This window comes from Ochotona princeps, chromosome 15 (genome assembly GCF_030435755.1).
Source record: "Ochotona princeps isolate mOchPri1 chromosome 15, mOchPri1.hap1, whole genome shotgun sequence".
NCBI classification, from domain to species: domain Eukaryota; kingdom Metazoa; phylum Chordata; class Mammalia; order Lagomorpha; family Ochotonidae; genus Ochotona; species Ochotona princeps.
The window spans coordinates 45,921,387-45,941,951 of NC_080846.1; the positions used below are offsets into that span (position 1 = coordinate 45,921,387).

The 20,565-nt window shown below is 43.0% G+C and overlaps 1 protein-coding gene across 1 annotated transcript in view; it reads left to right on the forward strand.

Moving 5' to 3' along the window:
• The window catches only part of CFAP54 (cilia and flagella associated protein 54), a 358,105-nt gene that overhangs the window by 23,188 nt on the left and 314,352 nt on the right, over nucleotides 1–20,565 (forward strand). The window contains exons 5-12 of the mRNA XM_058673646.1: nucleotides 1,279–1,337; nucleotides 9,970–10,113; nucleotides 11,209–11,322; nucleotides 11,453–11,554; nucleotides 16,763–16,961; nucleotides 17,986–18,167; nucleotides 18,259–18,424; nucleotides 19,672–19,757. Of these exons, the coding sequence (XP_058529629.1) occupies nucleotides 1,279–1,337; nucleotides 9,970–10,113; nucleotides 11,209–11,322; nucleotides 11,453–11,554; nucleotides 16,763–16,961; nucleotides 17,986–18,167; nucleotides 18,259–18,424; nucleotides 19,672–19,757 (1,052 nt within the window). The remainder of the gene's footprint in view (nucleotides 1–1,278; nucleotides 1,338–9,969; nucleotides 10,114–11,208; nucleotides 11,323–11,452; nucleotides 11,555–16,762; nucleotides 16,962–17,985; nucleotides 18,168–18,258; nucleotides 18,425–19,671; nucleotides 19,758–20,565) is intronic.

Genomic DNA, 20,565 nt, shown 5'->3' on the forward strand with positions numbered 1-20,565 from the left:
TGAAACCTGTGCTTTGTGGAAAGCCATCCGTTTCCTCTGCATAGCTTTCCCTGGTGACATTTTTTGTACCCTCTTAAAGAACCACAGTTATACAATTGTATTTTTAAAGATTTGGAGTAGCAGTCATCTAAGCCAAGCTGAGGTGAATATGCTGCACTTGAGCTGCTCCTAGCTCTGCAGTTGCTTCTGCAGTGGGTCTCAGGTGAAGGGAGCAGTGCCTGATGGGGGCTGGGTGGGCCGAAAGGGGCGGGGTGGTCGCTGGCAGCGCTAAGCCTCTGAATCTGAAGGGTCAGTCACGTGGTCTGTGAAGTTTTCGGAGTCCAAGATTTGAGATTTTATTCAGAGTTTTTGTGCGTGACTGATTTGTGCAATTAACATTTGTTAGGCTTACAGGTGTGTTTTAATGAAACAGTTCCTTTTGGAGCCATGTTGTTTTCTTAGAAGTTCCCCCTCCCCCTTTGGCATAGGATTTGTAATTGTTGGGTTTTGATGGTTGTGAATTCTGGATCAGATATTTTGTAGAAAATATTTAGACTGCTTGTCACGACAGCTGCATGTGTTCTGCAAGCATGTCACCATCTTTGGGGTGCATCAAGAGCACGCTGATACCCTTCCTACACGGAGAGACAGTGATGCCGCTTCCCGCCCTGGCTTGCAACCCCATTGCCAGCCTTCTAGCCTGCCTTAATTAATAGCACTTAGAAGACATACCTTAATGATGGGATGAATGTTACATGAGACTGCAAAGTGAATATCATGTGAATTGTGTTATGATTTTAATTTATTACATGTTTCTTTGTTGAGTATTATTGCCCTGCCTACTAAGTGTGTATACTAATCTTACTTGAAGGGAAGCTTTTCATTTTTTTAACCGTAAGAAAGCCATAGAACCAGTAGTAGTTATATGAGTTAATAATGCCACAGGCTGCATAAATTATTGCCACTAAAGCTTTTTTTTTTGTTCAGTATATTAGAAACCTTAGATTGCCTTTTAAGTGAGGTTGCAATATTCTTGTGTCAATGTTTGAAATATGGTCAAATTAGCTATTTTATTGACATTGACCCATAAATTATCAAAAAAATTATGATGCTTATTTTTCCTTTCCATTGGTGGACACTTAGGTGCCTCGTTAGCACAGTGGGTGATACTTCAGTCTCAGGTTCAGTTCTTCATGAGGGACTTGTTTTGGGAACCACAGACTCGAGCCAGAGACACTGGAGTGTAAAACTTCCCTGATTTGACTGTAAAACGTACTAACTATCTTTTTCTCCATCTAGGGACCATTTACATTTACACCATTTGCAGAAAACTGATGGTCATTGGCCAGTCTTCCAAGGTATGAAATCCACTGGCTAAATATTTCCCTGTTTCCTGCTTTTTCTTAGAACCTGAGTCACATAGTATGTTGCATTTTAAGTGAAGACCATTTAGCGAATCATACAACTGGTGAATATCCAGGTGTGGCTAATACAGCTTTATTGTTCTTAGCTTATTTTCATAGTGATCAGATGTAAAAATGTAGAAAATGAAGTATTAATCAAAAGGAAGAGATTTCCTAAAATTGACAGTTAAACTCTGTTCCTCACTGCCCCTCTGTCACATAGTCCTACTTGTCACATTGCGGTGCTAAGTACCTGGTTACCCTTTCTGGGTTCCTCAGCTTCCCCAGTACACTTGCGGTTGATGCCTGGTGTCTAGGGGTAAACGTTGATAGTGTCATGCTGAGAAGTGTCCTGGTTTGGATGAGGAACCACGGTTACCTCGTTTATACCAGGAAGTGCTTGGACTTTACTCAAAGTCCACATGCTGTGTAGGTGAGCATACTTTCCCGGTCGTGAGCTGAGGAGAAGAGATTTTATTTGTAAGAAGAACCTCCCCAGCATTCCCTGCTCCGTTTTAGCTCAAGGAAGTTGCTGACACGTTTATTAACACCCCTGCAACGGAGACAGCATTTTTGTGTGCAGGAGACATACTCATTCCCCGGGTTAGTTTTCTAGTCATTGGAATGTTGGCCAAGAAAGGCAGATCTACTCCCGTTGAGACCCTGTTTGAGTTGCTGCTGGCATCTGAAACATTCCTGTTTTATTCTTCTTTATGGCATGTGAAAATTTACCCTGAACATTCTGACACTCAGAGGAGATACTTTTTTTTCCTAATTTCCTCAAAACATGGCCAAGCATCTGAAAGCTGACAACACTTAAAACCAGAAGCTAAGATCAGAGTGGGGGTGCTTCAGAAAGTCTGTGGGAAATGGCACGATGAGAAGACTGCGTGGATTTCAGTTTTGGCTGATGGCATCAAAAATAATCTTGCCTTTCAATTTCATCTTTCCACGAACTTTTTGAAGCCCCCTCATGTCTCCATGCTCGATGGATAGTGTTGGCAATGACTTGAACATAGTCTGTGCCAGTTTTTTGGGGGTATAAATTCAATTGAAGAAGACTGTCCCAAGTGTAATAAATTTGGCCTACAAATAATTCCAACAATTTTTCCTTCAGTTCCAGATGATTTCCCTAAAACAATTTGCGTACTTTTGTATCACTGGCTGGAGCAACAAATGTTGCTTTGCAGGACCGTCAACAGTGTGGTCTGCCACACAGTCTGCCTGCCAGAGCTCTGAAGGGCAGAGGCGTCTGCGTCAGCGTTTGGCTGTTACTGTTTATGCTCGTTAACCAAGAAAAATGCAATTTAATGTGATAGTCATCTTAACATATCTTGTTTACTACCCATGTGGGACATGGCCTTTTCCCCTTGGATAGCTTGAGTTTGTCTCTCTTAAGAAAAATGGTGGAGGGAGGATTTTGGGTCTCTAGGACTAAATTTTCTTTTTTTTAAATTTTTTTTATTGATTACATTGCATTATGTGATACTGTCTCATAGGCTTTGGGATTCCCCCAACCCCTCCTCGTACCCTCTCCCCGTGGTGGATTCCCCCACCTTGTTGCAGTATTACAGTTCAAATTCAGTCAAGACTCTTTCATTGCAAGCATAGAGTCCAGCATCTTATTGTCCAGATAAATTCAACGGTTTCTTGGGGAGACTGTCTCTGGTCTGAAGGCAGAGCTGGCAGAATATCATCCTGATCGCTTAAAAGCCCCACCATAACATCAACAACAATTTACAACATTATGGAGTTAATTGACATGGCATTGAGTAACCAATATGTTACAAAATTCAGGTTTTTAACCACATCCTGTGACTACTTCATTGACATTTCAATTTTAGTTTATACACAGAACTGGCTGCTATACACTTTAAAATGGCTATAGGGTACTATTTAGCTGTCTCGTGACTATTTTCATTTTAGCATTCAGCAGTTTATAGTGTTGAAGCTTAATTTTGCCGAACTTAGCAGATTTTGGGATAGTCTAAACTGGCTTGTAACTGTAACAAGGCATGTGTCAACAGTTGAGGTGCAGAACAGTTTTAGGAGGGGTGTGCAGAGAAATCTTCAATACCTTAGTGAGGAGTAACTTATCTTTGTGTCCTACCTAGTAAGGCATGTGTGAGTCCACGCTGTTTCCTGTTTGGTTCCAGGCTTTTGTTGTTTTTCTCTGTCTATCTATTCCAATTTGTGTGTGTGCGTGCGTGTGTGTGTTTGTGTGTTTTGGGGTGGGGGCTCTGGAGCGACCCTGATGGTCATTGCAAGATAGGGTGGGGATCCAAAGGTGGAACTAAGTGAGGACCAGAGAAAGCTCCTCTCCCTAGTCCTGAAGGAAGCTACTGTTCCGATGACCTTGGATCCTGCAAGGAAGGGTTTGGGCTTCTTCCATCCCATGTGTTAGATCCAAATGGGGGGTGGGGTGGGGTGGATAGAACTAAATTTTCTATTTCTTCTTCCTGAATCTAGGGGAAGGGGGGAGATAAGGTGAGAAGCCAGATCCAGCCTCCCAACAGCCCCAGTACCCAGGGATGGTTTGAATGGTTCTGAAATGCTGGGGGTCTTGCCGATCCAGGGATGAGGAAACCGTTTCAATGTCCATTGGCTGACATAGTCGACCTTAGAGTCTGCATTCACCCAGATATTTGCTGTCATCGTCCTTTGCCTGGGTTGTTTGTCCAGTCTGTTCTGCCCTCCTTCCTCTGTTATGGTACCAGATGTGCTCTGCAAGCCCCAATGGGCTGCCATATCCTTGTGGTCCTAATTTTGTGTCTGGGGAGTGAGAGCCACGGGATCTGTGTGGTGGCAGGTGGTCATGCAGGTGGCATCTGAAGAGCAGGATGAAATTCCTTCAGTTTGTTCAATTCAATAGCTTTCAAGGAAATTAGTGATTTTCACTTGTAAATGCCCAAGCCCTCAGCCGATGCTAAGCTGATTAGAAGCTGAGACTTTAGGTGGACTCCATGGGTTTGTCTAAGGGAAAAAAGCTCTTGGAGGTCCCACCATGTTTACCTCCTCCTGGGATGGAGGCACCTGGAGTCTGTAGTGACTTTTTTTTTTTTAAAGATTTTATTATTACTGGAAAGCCGGATATACAGAGAGGAGGAGAGACAGAGAGGAGATCTTCCATCCGATGTTTCACTCCCCAAGTGAGCCGCTACGGCCGGTGCTGCGCCAATCTGAAGCTGGGAACCAGGAACCTCTTCCAGGTCTCCCACAAGGGTGCAGGGTCCCAAAGCATCGGGCCGTCCTCGACTGCCTTCCCAGGCCACAAGCAGGGAGCTGGATGGGAAGTGGAGCTGCCGGGATTAGAACCGGTGCCCATATGGGATCCCGGGGCATTCAAGGCGAGGACTTTAGCCGCTAGGCCATGTCGCCGGGCCCGCCTGTAGTGACTTAAATTCAAGTCTGCAGTGGAAAGAGAAATAGCCCTGGGATGCTCAGGCTGTTCCTGGAATCCCCACCAAGCACTCAGACCTCCACTTAGATGGGGTTTAGTCACATGGTACCCTGTGTTATGGTTCTCAAGACCGCACGGTGTGCTGGGCGCCGTGCAAAGGGCTTGTACACACATAGCCATAGCTCACCACAGGGAGGTGCCATGGCCGTGGCCACTGGTGTTGAATGATGGCCTGCCCTGTGGTTGCTTGGAAGCATTTTCAGATACGACCTAGTGTTAGGATCATACCACCTGTGAGGAAGGCGCTGTTGGCACCCCTGCCCTCATCTTGCAGCCAAAGAAAGCCGAAGCTGGGGAGAGCTAACTTGCCGAAGGTCTCATGTCCTGTGAGGGTTGTACCAAGACCAGAACCAGAGTCAGGCTACTTGTCCTCTCCCTACTGACAGAGCAGTATGTGTCTGTTGGCAGAGCTGAATCCTGTCGTGCCCAACCCTCTTCCGCTTTACCTGCTCCGATGGAGAAGTTGAGCGGCAGGCGGTGATGTTTTTGGTCTGATCAGGAGGCTGATCCCAAGGCACCCTTCCCCGCACAGAAAACATCCAAGTTGGTGCTGAGATAGGTCACCCACAGGATCTCAGGGAACAGAGTGAGATCAGATTTCTGAAGCCTCTTTCCCTAAAGACATAGGGCAAACTTGACTTTTGTTTATGGGACAATCTGTAATTTCTTCTGTGGCATCTAAAACTGGTAAAGTATCCAGTAAACATTAAAGAATGCACTAGAATTTATTCATTTTAAAAAACTTGATTTATGTTGTATTTTTACTGTAAAACTGAAATAGTTTCGTGAACTGTCCTTGGACAATTATCGCCCAATTATTTCACAACTGTTACATAAACATTAAATCCCACCTTTGAAACTGTTTTTTCTCAAATGCTGGAAGCTGATGTAAGTGGAGCTGCAGTGCCATCGTGTGGCTGAGATGATTAATTGCATGTGTCCTTCCTACGGAATGGCTGAAACATGCATGCTCTTGCTATTTGTTTTTTCAAAACTGTTCTTTGTTTTCCCATAAATGGAAAATTTCCTTCTGTATTCCATAAATACTTTAAAATATAAGTTAATATTTATATTAAGAGACATATGAACATAAATCAGTATAAATTGCATGTAAATTAATGTATAAATAATACACTAACATACTTGATATGTAAAATATGTAATGTAAAATATACAGCATAAATTATATGTAGATATAAGCTAATGTGTATGTTATATATAAATATAGATGTTTTCTAACTATCAGGGCAAAAAAAAAAGCAGTTACCAATTGAGTCATTTTTGGGAAACAGCATTTCATTATTAAACTTGAATGATGGTTTTTCAAAACCCTAAATGGCTTCCGGCAAGCTTCTCCCCTTTGTCAATACTTCTGGGAAGAAAGATATGTTTGGGAATTCAAAGAGTTGAATTCCCCAGCCCCAGCTTTGATGCTTAGAAGGAATTTGGCCCCTTGGAGTAAGGTTAGGTTAATTTTAAGATCTTTTTTGGCACAGAAATCAGTGACTTTAAGTCTAACTCCATGGCCACAGTCAAATGGAATGTGATAAAAAATTGCTAACTGAAGCAGGTTTTGCTCTGAAATGTGAAATTTCTACTCTCAGGAGTCCTGAAGGATTTTTGGAAAAAATATTAATTTTGACTTCATATTGCTCCCAAATCGCAGCAATATACAGGCTAACATCCACAATAGGAGATGTTGGGGAGCAATAGATGAGAGGAGGTGAGAAAAAACCGAAGAGTGGTTGGCGATTGTCAGTTTCACAATGACTCAGTGTGGCAAGGTTAAATAGCACTGACGGGGACAACAGCCAAGCCCACAGGTCAGTGGTCTGTAGTGGTTAGTAGGCTTCTTGATGTCCTGTGTCGTGGTCATCTTGGAGTGGACCTGGGCAGCCTGGAGTGATGCCGCAGCAGCTGACTGGGCCAGAGCAGGGCTGTGCAGGTCTGTGGGGTACAGGAGATTGGAGAGCAGGCGGCTGGGGCGAGGGCGGACAAAAGAGGGGTCTTGGCATGCTTGGAAGGCTGAGCAGGGAGCGTGTTTTGCCTTGTTTGCTAATGTTCTCACCATGTCCACTCTTATGAAGAATGTCACGATGGACTTGGTGTTTCTGGAAGTACGTATTTTTCACGCAATCACCCTCTGCAGCCACGTGGTGTGTTCCTTGTTCCTGGACGTCTGTACTCTGAGGGAGAAAGTGGTGGTAGAGCCATTGCCGGTGCGGGCCATTGCCGGTGTTGGTAGGGATACAATTCAGGTTGACTTTGACCTTCAGCCCTGGGATTCCAGGATTGTCTGAGATATTTTCTTACTTAGTACCAGAAACAGAAACTTTTAAGTGAAAGTTCAGGGAATCTGTCAGCCAGCAAATGTTCACTGCAGATCTACTGTATGTCAGACAGTGCCTTTCCTAAGTGAGTGTAAATTATAATGGGAAGAGTTTACCTTCAGGTGGTGGATAGAGACCCATACTTATGTCTCAACTTGATCAGAGCATGAAAAAGAAAACAACAACAACCTTTTTTCTCTGGGATTAAAATTGATTAGATGGTAGAGAATCCTGGCACCCTTAGGCTTTCTGTTAGAGTTCTAGTGAGCTGCCTGCACATGCGTGTGGAGTCTGTCTCTGCAGGCTCCAAAGATAACAGAGTTTGAATGTTACTGGAACTTTTCTGCTCCGACCAGCAGAGCCAGTAACGTGGACAGGGAGAGGGTCTGGGTATGAAGCACTGACAGGAAACCAGTGATGGTAGAATTCTGAAGTCTGTCTTTATTGCTCCTTCACCTCTCCTTATATACTCTTCCCCCCATCCTAATTTAGCCAGGATGTTGGATACAGATGAATCCAATTAGCCTAGGTGTTTTTAGCCACAAGCCCAGTTCCTGTTCCTGCCCATTGCAACGAGCGCTAATCAACTCCTTAGCCCACAACACTTTTCCTATTTTTGTCACGAAATACCACATCATGTGGTAGGTTTGCTCTATGCGCGTGAAACTCCTGTCACTTTTTCGATGATTTGCCTCTTAAAGGTGGTCTTTATGAGACCAGCTTAAATTTGTAAATATATAAAATATATAAATATACCATGGCATATTTTTCCTGGTTAATTCCCTAAATTATTAAAGACCTAACTGCTTACCTAAGGGAACTGCATTCCTCTGTTCATGTTTATTACCATTGCTGGAGACCGCGGGATACCTATGAGCATGACTCAGCCCGCTTCTTCCGATTTCAGAATTGCTTGTCGGATTTGTCTAACGGCACTTGGAAATATGTGCCACGGATGTGGCGCTGCTGTATGTGCTGGCAATTCAAGGCCAAGTACGGGGCATTGTTGTTCTTTCCCAGAGGTCACAGTGGAGTTTGGGAGCTACACGTGACACGTTAGTACAATTGGGTGTGACACGTACAGGCAGGGCAATCCTAATCTACAACTCTTACCTCTAAACTACCCCAAAATTCGAAGTTTTGGACTCTGACATGACAGCACAAATGGGAAATTTTTTACCTGACCTCATGACAGACTGTAGTCAAGACACAGGCATATTAAAAAAAATATTCTGGGCCCGGCGACATGGCCTAGCGGCTAAAGTTCTCACATTGAAAGCCTTATTTGCAGGCTATGTGTATATATGCGTGAAATGTTGTTGAATTACATTGTAAACTGACAGTGCTTCCCAGCGCAAGGCTTGTCAGAATAATAGCAAGGAATTGTGAAGAAATGTCACTGGTTGGAATGATACCAGAGGTTCACATGCAGATTCCTATAGACAGGCCAAATGACAAATGTGATCTTCTCCCAACATGCTTTTTTTTTTTTGTAATATTTTTTTTATTATTATTGGAAAGCTGGATATACAGAGAGGAGGAGAGATAGAGAGGAAGATCTTCCATCCGATGTTTCACTCCCCAAGTGAGCCGCAACGGGCCAGTGCGCGCTGATCCGATGCCAGGAACCTGGAACCTCTTCCAGGTCTCCCACACGGGTGCAGGGTCCCAAAGCTTTGGGCCGTCCTCAACTGCTTTCCCAGGCCACAAGCAGGGAGCTGGATGGGAAGTGGAGCTGCCGGAATTAGAACCGGCGCCCATATGGGATCCCGGGGCTTTCAAGGAGAGGACTTTAGCCGCTAGGCCACGCCGCTGGGCCCTCCCAACATGTTTTAAAACATTTGTTTATGTTTCTTGGAAAGCCAGATTTACAGAGAGAAGGAGAGACAGAGAGAAAGATTTTCCATCCAATGATTCACTCCCCAAGTAGCTGCAATAGCTGGTGCTGAGCCGATCTAAAGCCAGGAGCCTGGAAGCTCTTCCGGTCTCCCACACAGGTGCAGGGTCCCAAGGCTTTGGGCCATCCTCGACTGCTTTCCCAGGCCACAAGCAGGAAGCTGGATGGGAAGTGGAGCTGCTGGGATTAGAACCGGTGCCCATATGGGATCCTGGTGCATGCAAGGCAGGGACTTTAGCCACAAGGGTGCTGTGCTGGCCCCCCCAAGATTTCGTTTTGAACTGTAGCTTGTGAAGTATTCCACGGGAAATAGGCACTGCAGAGTGGGTTCCATGTGCCAGAGACCACCCTGGCATGCCGTGTGCACAGTCTCCTCCCGCATAAAGCACTGCTGTGGCAAACTGCCCATTTTCACAGATGGGAGAACTGAGATCTGGAGAGAGAAAATGACACAGCTCTTTGGTGGGAACACTGGGACTGGAAACTGGGTTTGTTTGAGTCTACTCTTGGACTACTACAGATCACAGGCCCTCAGCTGTTAAACTTGTCCATTTCCCTTACCCGCCTAAACTGAAAACAGCAGAGCTAGTAACAAACTGAATCGTTGACGTTAGCTACTCACATCTGCCGGAGATGAATGAAAGCGATCCGTGTTCTTAGGGCGCCCTAAAGAGCCAAGAATGAAGACACTCTGACAACGACCAATTTGAGAGGCTCTCTGAATCATTCTTCTACTCTGTAAATATTTGGCATTTTCTTGATTCGATGTTGATGGTGTTTTTTTTTTTTTTTTTTTTTTTTGGTTTAACCAGTCAGCAAGTTGTTTTCAGAATGCTGTTCCCGAAATGTCTTCATCGGCTGTGGAGGAAGCTAACCTCCCCTGTGCCCCTTGCTTCACAGGCCTTGGAATACCTGCTGTGGGCCAGTGTGTGCATGGAGTCGTCGGTCCCACTGCTGTCCATCCGCTACCTGACGTGGAGAACGACCCTCTACACTGCTGTGTGCCAGTGCTACTACGACTGCCAGGCTGGCATTCACGGAGAGGTGCGTGCCTTCCTACTTTGGAAGATCCAGCATTTGAAACACGGCTCACTCCGCCTTTTCTTTTTAGATGCCCACCAGGAAAGCAAAAGACAAAAACAACCGAGGAATTGAAATGAAGTCGGGAAAAGTTGAAGTCTTCATCATTTCTAGCATCTGCTTGGCGCTTTCATCCTGTGGATCTCTTCCTGTCCTTTGCCGCATCTTCTCTATTCTCCACCAGCTTTCACCTCCTTTGTTCCTTTTCTGAATAAGATTTCTGCTTTTCCTTGTGCACCACCTTCCTTCTGTCATTTTGTATGCCACATGCTACTTAGTGAACATTTGTCTTGCCTCTAGCCACCATGTAATACTTTCTGAAGTGTAACCAACAAGCATTGTGTGTAAGTTAGGACAGGAGCTTTCTCTAGTAGCGCATGCTGTCAGGCTCTGGTAGAGGATGGGCCTTGTGATTGGACAAGGCACCTTTCCTTCTGGGCCATTACATTCCTGCGCTAGGCTTGGGGAGTAGAGTGGGGACTGGATCTGAGCCCCTGACTCAGCCCCCTGGTCCTTGCACAGGACACAGCCTTCAGACACAGCTATACCAATACCTCCTCCCGTCCTGTAGAAACCATGCGTAAGTTAGCTGGCCGGTCGCTGATTGCTTTACATTCAGCTCTTCCTGCCTAAACTGATTCTGACGTGATTGGGGCAGTGGCTCGTAGGCAGGGAAAGAGCCTATTGAGATGCCCTGTGTCTCAGAAACCAGCCTAGGCACCAATTACATCTATGTGTGTACGTTTGTGTATGTGCCCATGTGCATGCAATGACAGAATTGACAGGCCACGTGAACTGCGATTTGATCTGTATTTCTGCTTTCTTTGCCTTTTTTAGGGTTTCACGATTCATGAAGGCAGCCCCTGTGATAGCCTGTTCTTGGTGCTTGTAGGAAATGATAGATTAGATAGCCACCATGTAGTAAGGAGTCAACATCAGCCTAGAGTTTAACTCACCAATTAAATCAAATGCCTGGTGAACAAAACATATCATCTTTATGCATTTTTAATCACTCCATTCTAACTTATTATGAAATAAATTTATTTTAATTGCATTCAGGCATTTGCTCGGCGTGCTTTGGGCAAAATTGATGAGTTGAGGCAACTGGAAGTAATGAGTTCCTCAAAATCAAAGGAGGAATCCAAGCGCTATTACAGAGAGGCTGCAATAAAGGTATAAAAATTTCATGACATGAGAGAGCTTTCCCCCAGTCTGTGTTTGATGAAGTGCTTACTCCCAGTAGCTGGGAAGGGTGTCCTGTTGTTGCTTCGTTGGTCATCCATTGTTGTTCTTTTGCATGCAGATGGCCGTGATGATTTTCAAAAGAGGGATATTTGAATCAAGAAGAAAAAACAAAATCCTCTTTAGACCAAAGACCAGAATTAACCTGAAGGAAGCACAAACTGTAAGCATACCATGGTTTCTGCATATAAGGCACTTAGTGTTGCACTGTCTCTGTGACTCCCGTGCGTCCTTTAAACCCACCCCGCTGGCTGTAAAGTGATGCCGTGGATTCTGTCCACCAGTAGAAGAATGTTTTGACATTGTGGGTGTGACCTTGTTGTCTCCTTTTCTCAAAGATCTGTGCTTTCGGACAATGCCAGTTTTGGACCGTTAGAGGACTGTAGGCTGCGAGGGAAGAGCCTGGGAAAGGGTTGGAACAGCCTTGCTTCAGCAGATTGCGGGGGAGGCGCTTTGGAGGAAGAGGTTCTGGAGGCTTCCACATGGGCCATGATGCTAGCACGGGCGTGACCTGAGTCTCCTCCCACTTGCCATAATGAGGCACACAGGCCCTTGGTCCACAGGCGTAATGCGCAAACGGGATTGTGTGCATTCACGACAGGAAGCAGGAAGAAGTTACGCCTGTGGGGGCGCCTCTTCTCCGCCTCTCCCTGCTGCCTTCTTCTCCCACTGTCTCCCACTGACTCCCCCTATGCCCTCCTGAATCCCAGTTGCCCTTACAGCTTAATTCCATTTTGTTTGGATGCCTTCCCTGACTGCTAAATATATAAACCCTCTTAGTTTCCGTGGAGGGGACTGAACGTTGAAAGCAAAAGGAGGAGAGGATGAATGGTTTTGGACAGGTAACTAGTAGAATTTCAGAACCTAGAGGGGAATTTGGAAATCATTTGGTTCAGTGGTTTTCTTTCACAAATGGGGAAATAAAACTATACTGACTCAAGATCACAAGGTAGCTTGCTCCTGGCAGAACTGGATTCTGAACCTGAATCTCTTAAGATGAGAGCTGCTCCCTTCCCTAATCGTTTCTGATAACAGGAGTAATTTCTTTCCTTATTGTAGAAATAACATTTCTTAATGTATTTTTGTAAGCTGACTTATTTTTACTTTAATTGGAGAAGTGGCGTGAGAGTGAGATTGGGATTGAGATTGTGTATGTGTGTGTGAGAGAGAAAGAGAGAGCTCTTCCATCCACCAGTTCACCTCCCAAATGCACTCAGTAGCCAGGGCTGGGTTAGCCTGCGCCCAGGAGCCAGAAGCTCCATCAGGTCTCCCATGTGGTGCGAGGAACTGCCCCCAGCGTATGCGTTAGTGTGGAGTTGGGTTGGGGGTAAACGTGCTCAGTCCTACAAAGTCTGCTGCGGGTTACAAGCAGAGGCATAACTGACTGTGCCACAACACCGGTCCCTTGTTTTCTTTTACATAAATCATGGTAATTAAAAACAAATACAACTTCAACATGATTCTTTCCCATTTGTACCTAATGTGGCTAGCTGAATGCGAAATAACATATATTACTTCAAAATTAATTCCTTTACCAGCAGTATGTAATTGATGGGGGGTTGGTAAATCACCAAATTACAGGCAGTTCCTTGGATGAACTGTTGAACTACTTCCATCTGCTATTGTTAAGTAGTAATGTTACATCCTTGTAGGTCAACGGGGGTAATTTTTCCCTGTCAGCATTTTTTTCCTCTGAGCAAACTACATTTAAATATTCAAAGCTATAAGATTGTCACTCCTTAGGATATTATTAGGATTTATAATTATCCTAATAGCAGAATTAAATATTTATTTTCAAAGAAAAAAAATGCCTAAAAGTTCATGTGTAAAATTCCATTAAAAATTAATTTGCTTCTGGTCCTCTTTATGATAGTGTTGTAAGGAACACTTCTGTGACTGCATTGCTTTAAGAAAGGGCAGACACTTGGCCTAGTGGTGAGGATGCTGGTTAAGATGTCTGCATCTCATATCTCCAGCTCCTCGGTTTAATTTCTGCCTCTGGTTCTCTTTCTCGCTCTCTGTTTAATTGGCAAGTCGGATATACAGAAAGAAGGAGAGACAGAGGAAGATCCTCTATCTGATGACTTACTCCCCAAGTGGCTGCAATGGCCAGAGCTGAGCAGATCTGATGCCGGGAGTCAGAAGCCTCTTCTGGGTCTCCCAGGCAAGTACAGGGTCCCAAGGCTTTAGGCTGTCCTCCACTGCTTTCCCAGGTCACAAACATGGAGCTGGATGGGAAGTGGGACTGTTGGGATTAGAACTGGTGCCCATATTGGATACTGGCATGTTCAAGGCAAGGACCCTGGCCGTCAGGCCACCACGCTGGGCCCTGGCTCTGTTTCTTGAAACCATCTTCCTGCTAATGCAGGCTGCACGGCAGCAGGTGATGGGCACCCCTGGGGAGATCCAGCTGCAGCCCCAAGCCCACGCTGGCCAGGGAAGCAGTGGGCTGGAGCACACTCTCCCTCTCTCTCAAATAAATAAGTAAATAAAGCTGTTTAATAAGTATTTCTTTTTTCCTGGAATTAGTCAGCATACCCTTTTAATAATACCATTTTATCTTAATGTATTTTCAAATATGTCCTGCTTTATTTATATGACATAATTGTATGATGTATAATAGGTATCAAACCTGTTTTCTAAAGCGTTTGTGAGTCTGTAGCCAAGTTAAGTCATGGCAAATGTTTTGACTTTCTAAAGTCTTTCAGATTCCTAATGATCAACCACCTAGCCATTTGTTAAGTATTTTCAAAATAGAAGTTAAATGAAGATTATGTTCTGGCAGAGAAATTACATGAATGAATAAATAAAATGGTTCTAGCTTATGATAAATATTAACCCCCCCCCCAAAAAAAAACCCCAAAAAACTAATGGTGACGGTGGAGCATCAGTGGTTCCCTCTGAAGCCCAGGGTGTATTGTTCCGAGGAAACATTAGCTGTTATTATTATTCCATTCATTCACTCAGCAGGGTAGCTGAATGCCTTGTGTGGTTTCAGGTACAGTAAGCTATGGAAATAGGAGTTACATCTCATGCTTTTGAATGGCTGTGGAACAGTAAGCAGGGTTTGTCTAGTTCCGAGCAGGGGAAGCTGTCAAGCACGTGGCCACAGCATGCTGATGGCTTGAAGGCTGGAGTAAGGGGGCAGAGAGAGCCAGGGCGTGGGGTGGGTGTGATGTGTGGGTACATTTGCATGTTTCCTGGAGCAGAGGTCAGAGATCTAGAGGTGCAACAGACTGTACGGGCTGTGTCACTGCGATGCTCATTCATCCCGGCATTTCAAAAAATGGGATGATCCGTCCTGGGCAGGATTTGGATCAGTGTAACTGGTCTAATATTTTGTTACATTGTTTTAGTGATTTCTGATTTTGTTGCTGCAATTTACATCTTTAGGCATACTGTGCTTTTCTGTATTCTTTGTGGGTAAAATTCAAAGTGTTGGAGTACTGAATCAAACAATACCAATACTTTTATTCTTTTCGATATACTTTGTATACTGCCAAATTTATTTCCAAAATGGGTGCCACTGTACAACCTGAATAACCAATTTTAATACAAGCAATTATTATTTTGATGTCATTATTTCTGTGACTTTTTTGGCTAACTTTGTTTTCATAAAATGGTTTGCCATTTTAATTCTGTGTTATCCAGTTTTTCTCTTAGATTTGCATTTGTTCTTTATATTTCTGTTTTAATTAAGATTGATGTCTTTCACAGTCTTTGACTTTTAAAATTCAGTTTAGTTTTTAAAGTATATTGAGAAAGCTCATTGTTTTTATAGACATTAATATTTTGTTTTGTCATACTTGGTAGCCCATTTTGAAAATTAGTTTAATTTTTTATCACTTATTTATTTGAAAATCAAGAGTTACAGAGGAAAGAAAGAGACATAGATGAGAAGGAGGAGGCGGGGAGAAAGAGAGAGGAGGAAGCTTCCACCCACTGGTTCACCCCTGAAATGTCACAGGATGAGGACTGGGCCAGACTGGTAGCAGGATCTTGGTCTGTTTCTCTTATGTGGGTAGCAGGGAACAACTGCTTGAGCTGCTTGCCTTCTCCCTTCTGTCTTCTAGTAGGAAGGCAGGATTGAGAGTGAAGCCAGAATCATAACCTAGGTACTCTACTATGGGATGCCAGCACCTCAATTGGCATCCTAAGTACTTGGCTAAAAACTCACCCCTAAGTATATTTAAAAAAATACTTTAGAAAGTATTTATTTATTTGAAAAACAGAATTACACACACACACACACACACACACACACACACACACACAGAACAAGAGGGAGATCTAAAAGGGAGAGAGACTTGAATCAGCATTCACATGGGTTGCTGGATTTTCACGGGGTGGCTTAACACATCATGCCTCAATGTTGGCCTAAGCTCTATTCTGTGGTACTGGGAAAACCTCAGAAACAACCCTTGTTTCTGTTTGAAAAAAGGAAGGGCAGGACACGAAGTTGAAATTATATTGACATATTGACTGGAAAGGCACCCAGGCTAATGAGTTGGAAAACTGGTGTCTCAAGACAAAGGGTCCAAAGTAGTTTTTTTTCCCCCTGGTTTTGTTTTTCTGTCTTTTTAACTTTTTTTTCCCAACAAGAGAAAAAAATAAGAGACTTTCAGGAAGAATGGTGAGTATATCCCATCTGTGTAGGAATTCCAGAAAAGCCAACCAGAGCCGCCACCCTTATTTATGGCTGAGAACAAGCCATTTGTCAGAGAGAATAAAGTGTGGAGTTGAGTCACCTGCAGGAGGGCAGAATCGCTCTGGGCGAGCACACAGCAGTGTCTGAGAATGCACATCAGGCTGCAGGTGTCACTGGCTCATTAGACAGCGGACCAACTCTTCCTTAGAGTTAGCTGTCACAGACGAGTTATCTGTGCTACGAAATATCATCTCAAATTTAGGTTTGAGGACCTCTGCATTAGGATTTCCTGCAGTGCTTATTAAAAATGTTCCACACAGGCTCTCTGGAGATTTGGTCTTGAATCTAAACAGCATCTCCCTGAATGATTCTTAGGCAACCAAAATTTGAGTACCAGTTCCTTAAGGCTGTAATTAAGGTACAGTGGTGCATATGGAGACTGATGCTGACTTAATAAAAAAAAGACCGTACTCCACAGCCTTTTCATGCTGCCCCATAATCTCACACATGTCAAGAAATTGCAAGGTCTTTGATGTAATGGCATCCTGACATTAACGTTAATAGAGCCTAGAGTGGCATCTCAAAAACCGAACACACCTCATAAGCAACCATATCATTGTTAGACTAACTACTCTCTCTCTCTCTCTCTTTTTTAGGGTTAGTTAAGCGTCCCTTCGTTCCCTTTGCCTTTAAGACAGCTGTGTTCTTGTTTTTAAATTCCAGTTGCCATGGCCACGTACTGTCACCGAACGGCTGCTGGATGAGATGTTTGATAGCACTTCAATCCGGTTTCTTGCTGTTTTGGAGGCTCTTTCTGACTCCAACAGGCGAATACTGCAAGCTGGACCTGTTGTTACAGATGAAGTGGAGCTTCGTGATGTCGTCTCAGAACTGTTCATGGCAGGAAAAGAACTCTTAATAAGTAAAGAAAATGTTAAAATAACATTTCATGGTAGACACAAATAAGAGTTTTGGAATGGTAGTCTCTACATAAGAAGCTGGCATCCAGCTTAACAACTTTGCTAAGTGGTAATTCAGATGATTTATTGGTAGAGTGTTCTTTTGGATTTTTTGGTATACAGTGATTTGTCAATGATAATTATATCTATCCCCCCAATTCTTAATCCTTTGATTTTTTTTTTTAATCTCTTGACTGTTGCTCTCGCTGGAATGTCCAATAATAGATAGAAAGGAAGTGGTCATGAACAGATATCTTTGATTTTTGATCTCATATGGAAAGTTGTCAACATTTTCTCATTAGTTGAGACATTAAGTATTTTTTAAAAGATTATCTTTTCCAAACTCTGGGAATTCTTTTTATTCCAGGCTTGTTTTTCTTTGTTTTGAATCTGGAATAGTTGTTGAGTTTTGTCAAAAGTGCTTTCTGGATTTATTGAGATTTACTGAGTTGGGCAAACTGCTTTCTTTTTGTCTTCATTGTTGGGGTGAATTACCTTGTTTACCTGAATTTTAATTGTTATGTAATTTTTATAATGATTTATTAGGAAGTGATGATTAGGTTTTTGATATCAAAAGCTTGATTTGTCGTTGCATGGTTTGTTCTCTAATGTGTAATGTTTTGGCTTGCTTATTTATGAGAAAAGTTTTCCATTCTTTGAATGTCTCTTTAGATTTTGGTTTTAAAGTCCTAAAAAGTAAGAAATATGCCCTCTTTCTCTGTTGTCTGAAAAAGTTTGTGTCAGACTGGTGCTATTTTCTAATTTTGGTTCAATTTACTGTTAAAGTCAGCCTGTCCTGGTTGCCTGCCTCCCCAGATCAAGTGTTGGTGGCCCTGCTAGTCTGTCCCTGTGACTGTGTTTGTCCACTTAGATTTTTGTTTTTCTCACTGGAATGTTAACTCTAGCTGGAAGTGTCTGATAGCTAATATTTAGTAACTGTTTCTTTGCAGGAATGATATTCAAATTTGTTTCCTTTTTGTTTTTCAGTTTCAAATATGGGTGCAAATGGAATATTTGATTTCCCCAAAATACCTCTGATGGAACTTATGATAGAAAGAAAAAATATTATTTCTCTGGATGCTGCTGTGAAATTTATAAAACTAGCTTTTACTTATGAGGAATGGAGTTTATTTGAATCGGCAGCTTGGCAGCTTCTTTGTTTTCTTCAGGTAATCAGGCAGAGCCAGTAATTTGTTTCTCTTTTTTGTTAAAAGTGAGGGTCTACTTGCTGATTCCTTTGTGGGATTTGTTTCTCTAAAGGGGCAGGATGATCCCGAGTCAAAGAGAGCAGAGAAAGATTTGACTCTCCTGATGGCTATAGAGCCACTGATCAATGCCAAGAGGAACAAAGGTTTGATACTTCCCTTGGAAAACTATAAAGAAGGACAGACATCGCAGATTTGTTTCAAACGTATCTCCTTTCAGGGTATGTGTGTATTTGCTGTTTTGAAAAATTAAGATAATTTAATATATACTCTTTATAGATGAGGCCAGAGAAAGAATGTTCAAGTCAAAGCAACGGGGAGATGTGAGGACCTGAAGCAAGCATGGGTTTGTTACCGGGAGGCTAGAACGTGGGCCTCTGCCTGGAGTGCCCTGATGTTGGTGGTAGAGCCTGGGGAGGTTTGGGTCAGAGAAAAAGCTGGGTGTGATAAGGTAAGGATACAGATGGAATGTTTTCAAAAAGATTTATTTACTTATCTGAAAGAGTTACTGGGGTGGGGGAGAGAGAGAAATCTTTCACTCAGTGGTTCTCTCCACAAATGGCTCCGACGGCCAGGGCTGGGCCAGGTGGAATCCAGAAGTCTGGAGCATCTTCCAGATCTTCCACTTGGGTGCAGGAGCCCAAGTCCTTGGGCCATCTTCTGCTGCTTTTCCAGGCACATTAGCCAAGGTGAGCTGGATCCAAAGTGGAGCAGCCGGGTCTTGAACTAGTGCCCATTTGGGATGCCCACGCTGCAGACTGAATCTTGAGCAACAGTTTAAACGGAGGACAAGGCTCAGGGCAGTGCGTGAAAGTGCAAAATGTATTTTAGTAAGGGAGGATTCCCTCTCCTTCCAGCAGACGGAGTTTTCTGTTCTAGGACTTTTCAAGTCCTACAAGGTGTTGTGGTATACGCAACTAAAGATTTGCAGACCCTGCTTTTTGGGCTAGTGAATTATTCAGTTCTGTGTTTTACCATTCTTTAGATGTTGCATGGCTCCTCAGGTGCAGGAAATAACTTGTACCAAGTAGTGATGCATTTTTTTCTTTTTCCGAAGACTCATAACCGTACCTGTTATGTTTCTTTTAACTGTCATACTTTATATGTACGTGAATATTGAAAGCTTTTTCAACTTATTTTTGGGCGTAACTGTCACAACTATTTCAGATTGATAACATGGTCTGTCACTAGGGACTTAGGAAATTCTACCGTTTTTCACTAATTCATCATTTTTCACTAATATTCCACTTCTGCTTGGTTTATTAGACTATATTCTAACCTATGATGGACATTTAATTTTTGATTATAGCCACTTAGATTAATTTTTACAGAGAAACATTGCAATTGTCTTATTGGAACAATGCTTGCCCAGATATCTTCGTGTCATTTTTTGTTGTTTTTATCTTTGTTGTGTTTTTTTCTGCATGAACACTTTTTTTTTGCTTAATTTCTCTCTTTATGAATTCAGATAATTTGGGGAAGCCTTCTGGATATTCAGAAGATATTTTCCATTTGGCATCGACTCTGCACTCCTGTGTCTGCTCATCTCCCCAGGTGACATAGCTGTTAGGGTAATACTTCATAGTGTGAAAGGATTAGATTTATAATGCCACAGGCATTGCAACTTGCTCAATTTCTGTACTGCTTAAACCCTAGAATACAAATTCAATTACATTACAAGTTGTAATTTTAAGTTCACTTTGGACACACCAGTCTGTTTCTTGATGGGACATTCGCAACTGGATGTATTTCTAATAAGGAGGGAAACGTAACAGTGGTTTTGATGAAGAGTAGATGGGCTTAAGGAAATGCTGCCTTTTCAGTCCTGAGAGTAAAGTGCACTTACGACTGGGAGTAACTTGCCACGTCCAGGTTGGAGAAATGTCCTCTGTGGGGATATGGGATGTTCAAGGGAAAACCAGCTCAGCGCTGGTTTTGAAACTGAATTTGAGGAATGCCAGGGGTCTCCAGGACTTATTCTGAGGTTTCTCTGAAGCCCACCTTGAGTAGTGGCAACATGGACTGTGTTATCGGATTTGCATGTAATGTTGGCATTCTGATGGAATTGCGTTAAAAAATTTGGTTTCATTGTTATTAAAGAAAATGTGAGAACCAGAATTATAGAACATGTGGTTACCTTGTGCACAGACAAGTGAAACACTCAGCAAGAGACTTAAGAAATTCTGCTGCTAACAGTGCTTGCCATTTATTCAGTGTTTATTAGTACATGTTATAACCCATGGCTAGTATTTAATTTTTGAAGGAAAGGTTCAGCAGAGCTAAAACCAAAAAAATTACAACCATCAACGATTCAAAGGGTAATCGACTTCTATTTTTTGAAAAAAATCATATGCATCTTAGT